The following is an 8,061-nucleotide window of genomic DNA, read 5'->3' on the forward strand; positions in this document are numbered from 1 at the left end:
GAATCCTCACATCACCATGAATGCTTTCTCTTCAATCAAACCCTCAAATCCTGTGTGGAAACCATTAAGGATTGGTAAGGTGAGCAGCCTCCCCCCTCCACAAACTCCTGAGTACAGAGATTGAGGTACCTCTGGCTGATTCCTTCAGGATGTGGGCTGGCCAGACCTCCTCCAGACCCACATCTGACTGCCTACCTTTGTCCACTTTCCCGTTTGTTAACATCTCTGTTAGGAGCTGGCCTTCAAATTAAAGACCGAAATGTAAGTCTGACCACTTTGTCTCTTAGTAGTGCTAATTTTAGGGTTAGTGCAATAAATTTCTACAATACATTTTTAAATATCAGTTTTATTTTTTCCTCATTGATGCAGAACATAGCTTACTGTAACATCAAGTCTTAGGGGAAAAAAAGAAAATCAGAAAGCAAAACCAACCCCAAACAAACATAACACACAACCATGACATAATTTGGCAACAGTCTAGGCTTAGAAATTTAAGAAGCTTGGAAGAGGAATAAAATATTCAACTTTTGTTAGTTCTGTCCTTGGACTTAAAAGATTATTTGGTATGAAAACTTTTTGTTTGTAAGTTGATGGCTGTATTATTTAAGGGTACAGGGAGACTCAAAGAGGAGCCTAGCTCATTGAGAGAGGCATTACTGATAAAGGGAGAAGAGCTTGTGTACACTTGGCAAGACTAAGGGGTTTTTGTCTGAAATCTGTCTGTGTATGATGGCTAATGACACATGCTTATTACCTTCACTCATAAAGGTAGAAGCAGTGCTATTATGGTCTTATCTACTCTGTACAACTCATACATTGTGGACATTAGCAGAATGACAAAGGAGCTCCCAGTTGATGAAGCCTCCTACTGAGCCATGACTGCACCAGATCTGCGCCTGCACCCATGCCCAAAAAATCTTCCAGAAAGTTCGTTGGTGCTTAAAAGGCCCTAAGGGAAGAGAACCTTTCCTCACTGTTTCCCTCCTCTTTAAGGAAGTGAGCTCCTGCAAAATACAAGGGGGCGGGTAACAAGTAAAAACAGATCTATGTTTTTATCCTGTTCTTTTATGGTATTGTTTCTAGAAGACTTGGTAAACTGTCTTTCCTATGTTTTTTTAGAGAAATGAGCATACTATAGATATGCACCTATTAAAAATTAAAATGTTTACGAGTGTTTTTTTGGCATGAGAGCTTTTAAAAGATTACAAAATACACACTTAAATGCTTGACTCCAGAAGTTTTAAGACAGAAGGGTTTAGTAAAGAAAATAAATAAGTATACTATATTAATGATCTGAGTGTGAACAATAGCAAGGACTAGAAATTACCAAGAGAGGGCTTCCCTGGTGGCGCAGTGGTTGAGAGTCCGCCTGCCGATGCTGGGGACACCGGGTTCGTGACCCGGTCCGGGAAGATCCCACATGCTGCGGAGCGGCTGGGCCTGTGAGCCATGGCCGCTGAGCCTGCGCGTCCGGAGCCTGTGCTCCGCAATGGGAGAGGCCACAACAGTGAGAGGCCCGCATACCGCAAAAAAAAAAAAAAAAAAAGAAATTACCAAGAGAAACAAGAGGAACTAGATACTTTTGTGGGGGAAAAAGAATCTGAATGTATGTGGAACATTAAGACGAATTATTTTAATCAAGATGGTTAATTTCAAATCTTTCATTCTGAGCCGTGACAATTTATAATTGTCTAGTTTCACAGTATATATATTTGCCAGTTTGTGGCCTGTGTAAGTTTGGCTTTGGGCATCTGAGGAAACGAAGGAAGAAACTCCTTTCTGCCTTCCTTGTTACTTCATCCTCTGCTAGCCTTCTCCTTTGTATATGACTACATCTACCAACATCTATCATTAAAATTTGTGCCAAAGATATGATTAATTCCACCCATAACTGATGAATGTTTTCTGGCTGTATTTCTCAAGGCAAATATCTCTAATAATACCACATATTAAAAGCCGTATAAATACACAGATGGAGAAACAAAAACAGACACAGACCATGTAAGCAATAAAGAGTTCGTGCAGAACTAGAAACAAAATAGAAGTTCACCTCGGTCAGAGGTATGGGGTTAATTTCTCTTGCTGAGGCTCAGGTTTCCCCTTGATGGGTCTTTAAACTTCACCGAAGTTCTAGTGGAGGGGTATCTTTCTTCTTTGTTAACCAAACATGCCCAGGTAGAGCTGCTTCTCTTTCCGATGGTAGCTGCTGAGTTCCGACTGCGTTAGCTGAAGGTACCGCCGGACACTGGCGTCTTAGAACAGGGCAAAGAAGGCAATTAGAGACAGGCCATAATCGTACCTCTGGGCAGAAGAGGATTATGAACACACTTCCATTTCCTAAAATCTTTCCATTTGCATATATCACAACAATTCTATGCAATAGTAAATCTCATTCATTAATTATGTGCATTATCAAAAAATCTTGTACAGGGATGCTAACTTAATAATGAAAAGGAGCTTGAAGAGATAGTTTTTGTCAGAGCAAGTCTCTAAAGCTACTATACATGGCTGGCAGTTAATCTATGTACTTGAAGGTAAGAAATGTGAACAACGGCTCATATATCTTTATTAATTCATAATGGCTTTCCCGTTCAATTAGAGAGATTTTGCTGAATTATTGTAAGTTTGGGGACCCTCTTACTTCAGTAGCCGCTCTAAGCCAGAATGCAAAATGGGAGACAGTTTTCAGTGCTGAACCACCAACACAGGAATGAGTCTGTCATTCTCTTCACAATATTCTTTTTCCCTTGGAAATAAGCCTCAAATTTTCTCTCAGGAGGCCTGTCCTTCTAAGAAGGTCATACCTGGGGTTAGCTGAGCTAAAGGATAAATGGATAGTTAAGCAAAGGATAGACCCCAGCTGGAGAACTGGTAGAAATGAGGATTATCATGTTTATTCATTGGAATCCAGATCCTATTTTTGTCCCCATCTCGGAACTGAAACTTGAAAAACAACATTTTAAGATGATTTCTGGAGCATATATAATATTGCTTTCCTGCAGAGGCAAGAATACAGGAGTAGAAGGCCTGTTTGTCATGTATCTTTTTACACTTTTTGAATTTTGAACATGTGAATGTATTATTACCTATTTTCAAAATTCAATAAATTGAAAGATAAAATAAAACACTCTCCCACAGATACTACCTCAGTGGAACAATTTTTTGTACTTACTACTTCAGTCTCCTTCTCTCACCTTTTGGTTGCCTATTGACAGCGGCCATGAGGTAATGCCGAGCCTGGTCATAGTCCTGCAGGTGGAAAAAGGCCACTCCAGCCCGATACAAGGCCTTGGCATTATCAGGCTGTCGCTCCAGGACTTTCTGACTGTATTCTTTTACCCGTTCGTAGTTTACTGGCTCCATCTGAAGAAGACAGGCTAATGGGGCCAAATGGAAGGAAGAGAGAAGAGGGAGGAGGACCTTATTACACTAAGTACCACTGCCCAACTCAAGGCAGTACCAAACCTAGGATGACGTCAACAACATTTACTCATCCAACAAATACATTTGAGTGTCCACCACATGCCAGACGTTCTTCTAGCCATTGGGGTTACAGCAGTGAATATAAGCCTTACATATCTCACAGTTTACTTCACTATCTACCAAATGCCTAGCATGTACCTAGTGTGGGACAGGCCCAGCTATAAAAGTTGATAAGAACATACTTTAAAATTTATTTATGGGGACTTCCCTGGTGGTCCAGTGGTTGGGACTTCGCGTGTCCACTGCAGGGGGTGCGGGTTCGATTCCTGGTCAGGGAACTGGGATGTTGCATGCTGCGTGGCACAGCCAAAAAAAAAAAAAAAATTATTTAAAACTCTTCATTGTATCTCTTCTACCCAGGGCTCTCTGTCTTGAATCTCCCATTTCACCACAATGCTTGTACCGAAGCTCTGTTAACAACAACCGTTGCCATTAATTGTGTGAGGAAATAGTAAGCGCTGTGCTATGTGCTTGTTTAATCTTCTCATCCACCCTCTGAAGTCACTATGTGTTACCATCTCCATTTAATGGATGAAGAAATCAAGGCTCACAAAGGTCAAGTAAGTTGTCCAAGATCCCACAGCTTCTAGGTGGAATGAGTAAGAAATCTGAACCAAGGACTCTCTAACTCAAAAATTACCACCATTCTCAATGCTAATATATTACTTCACTGTTCCCTTGGATGAAAGAATGGGACCTCAAACCACAAATCTGTTTAGGAGGCAATGTTCAGGTCAGTGTTCTGCCTTTCTATAAGTAAGAAGGGAAATGCATTCCCTGTTTCATAACTGTAGGAATTAAACATAGCATTATTAAATCACGGTGCTGAGAAGGAAGGAGAATCAGGGCTGATGTCTCCAACCCTTCTACAACATCCCCACCAAGTGGCCATATGGTTTATATCAATACTTAGGTACTTCCAAGCGGTCAGCTAACCCATCACTGTAGCTTCATTCATTCATTCGACAACTAGTTATGGAGCAGTGACCGCGTGCTAGGCGGAGTTAGGAGCAGGAGAGGAGAGGAACAAGACAGACACCTTGACGAGTAAATAGAGCTTGCATCCCAGTTCCCAGGTAGGAGGAATGCACTAAGAAATTCACTTATTTATTAGTGCTTTGAGGAAAACAGAACTGTGCTGGGACAGAGAGTGAATGAGGTCTGAGTGATGTTTGATTACAGAAGGCCTCCCTGAGAAAGTGACTTTTGGGCCAAGATCTGAATGACAAGGGTCATTCAAGGGACAGGGCATTCTAGCTGACAGAAGAGAGCCTACAAAGCTGGAAGGTGGACGCATGCTTTGTGAATTCGGTCTATGGAGGAGCCAGATCAAGTCAGGCCGTGCCGGGGAAGGTCAGAGTTTGAATATTTTCCTAAGTGTAATGCGATGCCATTGGACGGTTTTAGGCAGTGACATGGTCTGATTTCCTTATCTGTAAAATGGGGAAAATCATAACTACCTCGCAGAATTTTTATAAAGATGAGAGATACTATAAATAAACTGCCCAACATGTAAATTTCACTCACATGTAAGTGAAATTTAATTTTAGTGAGTCTTTATGGAGCATCTACCAAGCACCCCCAAGCAGAGGGTCTATAGATGGATAAGCCATAGTCTCTGCCTTCAAGTCTACCTGGAGAGTCATGATATTTACAAGTACCTATCTCATTTCCTTGATTTCTGGTCAATTCCCCAATGTGCATTCTATTCTCTAATAATGTACAGTATTCTGCAATAAGAGCTTAAGCTCTGCAATTAAGACTCTTCCCAGGTTTAATTTTAGCTCCACCACTTATTAGATGTTTCCTTAAAGCTACCTCAAAGGATTGCTGTGACACTTAAATAGGTTTATATGTATATTTGTATAAAGGGCTTAAACACGGCATTTCATAAATGTCACCTTAATGAGCCTTCCCTGACCACTACCTAACACTTCCATGCCTACGGCACTCACTATCCTCATTTTCTTTTCTTTTCTTTTCTTTTTTTTTGGGGGGGGCCACTCCACGCGGTATGTGTGATCTTAGTTCCCTGACCGGGGATGGAAACTGCACCCCCTGCATTGGAAGCATGGAGTCTTAACCACTGGACCGCCAGGGCAGTCCCTATCCCCATTTTCTGCTTTATTCTTTTCCGCATTACTTATCATCTTCTAATATATGTTACCTCTTCTGTTAATTGTCCATCTCCCCATGAGAGCAGGGATCTTTATCTGTTTAATAATACTGCAGTATCCTCAGTACCCAATAAATAATTGTTGAATGAACTGAAATATTAGCTACTCTAATTACTGTTACTTGAGTCTAAGAGGAGCTCTGGACACACACTGTAAAAAAGCTAGATTTTCACCAAATCACAGCTGATGAGTGTTGTATAAAGCAAAAAGAAAAAAATCATTTAAACAACTATTACAAAGTATAAAAACTACTCCTCGGCTTCCCTGGTGGCGCAGTGGTTGGAAGTCCGCCTGCTGGTGCAGGGGACGCGGGTTCATGCCCTGGTCCGGGAAGATCCCACATGTCGCGGAGCAGCTGGGCCCGTGAGCCATGGCCGCTGAGCCTGTGCGTCCGGAGCCTGTGCTCCGCAACGGGAGAGGCCACAACAGTGAGAGGCCCGCGTGCCGCAAAACAAAAACAAAAACAAAAACAAACAAACAAAAAAACCAAACTACTCCTAATGATTTCTATGGCCTCAACTGGGGACCATTCGAATATCTTAATATACTTCAAAATAACTTAATTAGCTCTATGGTTATTTTGCCTGCCATAAAACAGACCTAAGAAGTCTCCCTTCTTTTAGCAGATTAATCCTAGCGATACTAACTCTGGAATCCACCTCTTCATTCAAGGCCAGCTGGATAAGGAAGATACTGGTTACCCAGGTTACCATCTAGCTGATTTATAAGAAGAAGGAAAATGAGGAAAAGCTAATCAAAATATCTAAGATGGATAACTTACACCACCAGTTAAAGCAAGTGCCTTCTTTCCTATATTTTAAATATTAAAGAAACAACACTCTAAACGTAGGTTCAGTATTTTCTCCATAGCGTGCGAAATTCCCTAAACCTATCAGCATCACCCGGGAGTTTGTTAGAAATGCAAATTGGTATACACATCGCCCAACACACAAACCTCCGACCCATTAAATCGGAATCGTGGGGACAGGGCTCAAGAAGTTGTGTTTAACAAACTCTCCAAGTCAAGTCTGAGAAGCACTGCTCTACAGAAACTCTATTAGACCCTACAGATTGAAAATAAATCTCAGTTCTTGGCAGAATAACTAGATGACGGCAGAGAAGCACGTCAGTGTTTTTCCCAATGTTCTCAGACTTTCATGTCCCGGCCTTGACACTCTACCCACCCTTCAGCCCTGTTCTTACCAGCTAGGTTGTTGTAGCAGTCTGTCTGGGTGGTGCGCAGTACGTTTTCTTGTTCAGGTGTGAGGGCCGGGCCCTGGGGTCCCAGATTAGGTATCGGGGAGGGCAGACTTGGATCCAGACCCCGCAGCTGCAGCAGAGCTCGATGGTACCCACTCACAGCATCTCGGTACTTCCCCTCCCGGTAACATTGGTTCCCTTTCTCCTTGTACAGCTGGGCCTCCTGCAGGCGCTTCTCCATAACTTTGTAGCCCAGTGCTCTTGAGGAATTGGGAAGTGAAAGAGCAACCGAAGCTCTGGGGATAGGAGCGAAATAACCGATTTTGGTAGCCGACTTAAAAAAGCAGGAAATTCTCCTTCTCCAGGAGGCCTCTCAGGGAATGTTTCCTTGATTCTACTACAGCCCCTTCCTTTCTTCTCTGCAGTTATTTTTCAATCTCTAGAAGTGCAGGGGATTGATCAGGGAGAGGACGTGGGAAGAGTAAAGCCAGAGATTAATTGATTTCCTAAAGCGGCGACTCCGGGGTGAGGAGACTGCACGAAAAAGCGAAGGTCGTACTATAAAATTGTGGCCGGCGTGCAAACGCCAGCGGAATTTGCTTCCTCCTTTCCTTCGGACACACCTCCCTGACCTGGAAGTGGAGGGGAGTAGGCGGGGACAACTGCTAAAAGAGGTGTAGAGGGCTTGCCTCCATCCCAGCTCTTTGTTCGCACTTATTCAACCACCATTTGTTGACCTCCGGGCCAGGAGCTGGGGAACCGAGGTGAATGCGGTCCGTGCACCCCAAACACAGGCCGAAGGTGACGCGGCCGCAGCGCCGCTCTTGCAAGCCTCGCATGCCCCGCGCCCAGCCCCTCGCCCCCAGCAAGTGGCCGAACCCGAAGTCTCCCCGCTGGGCTTCGATTTACCGGCGGAGAGTACGGAGAGGGCAGGGTCAGGCCTCCCGACCGCTTGGTGTCTAAAGGGTGGCGCGCATTGCTCCACGCCGCCCAATCAGAAGCGGCCCCGGAAAAGTAATCCCGCAGAAACGACCCCGCCTCTCCAGCCTCCCCAGTGGACCAACCGTGGGGAGGGCGGAAATCCTCTGGCAGCTTCGCCAATTGAAAAAAAAAAAAAAAAAAAAAAATCCGAAAGATCTTGAGGGACCAATCAGAATTGCAGATGACGATTCAAGTTGGCCAATACGGCGAGGTCAGGGTG

The 8,061-nt window shown here is 43.6% G+C and overlaps 1 protein-coding gene across 1 annotated transcript; it reads right to left on the reverse strand.

The window, feature by feature from the left end:
- Window positions 1-2,157: 2,157 nt before the first annotated feature.
- On the reverse strand, window positions 2,158-7,101 carry TTC9C (tetratricopeptide repeat domain 9C; the record flags this gene model as incomplete). Its single annotated transcript, XM_079708234.1, has 3 exons — window positions 2,158-2,252; window positions 3,195-3,377; window positions 6,864-7,101. The coding sequence occupies 3 exons, from the start codon at window positions 7,099-7,101 to the stop codon at window positions 2,158-2,160; spliced, it is 516 nt and encodes a 171-aa protein (XP_079564360.1).
- Between the last annotated feature and the right edge of the window lie 960 nt (window positions 7,102-8,061).

Source organism: Hyperoodon ampullatus (genome assembly GCF_949752795.1).
Source record: "Hyperoodon ampullatus genome assembly, chromosome: 7".
NCBI lineage: Eukaryota > Metazoa > Chordata > Mammalia > Artiodactyla > Ziphiidae > Hyperoodon > Hyperoodon ampullatus.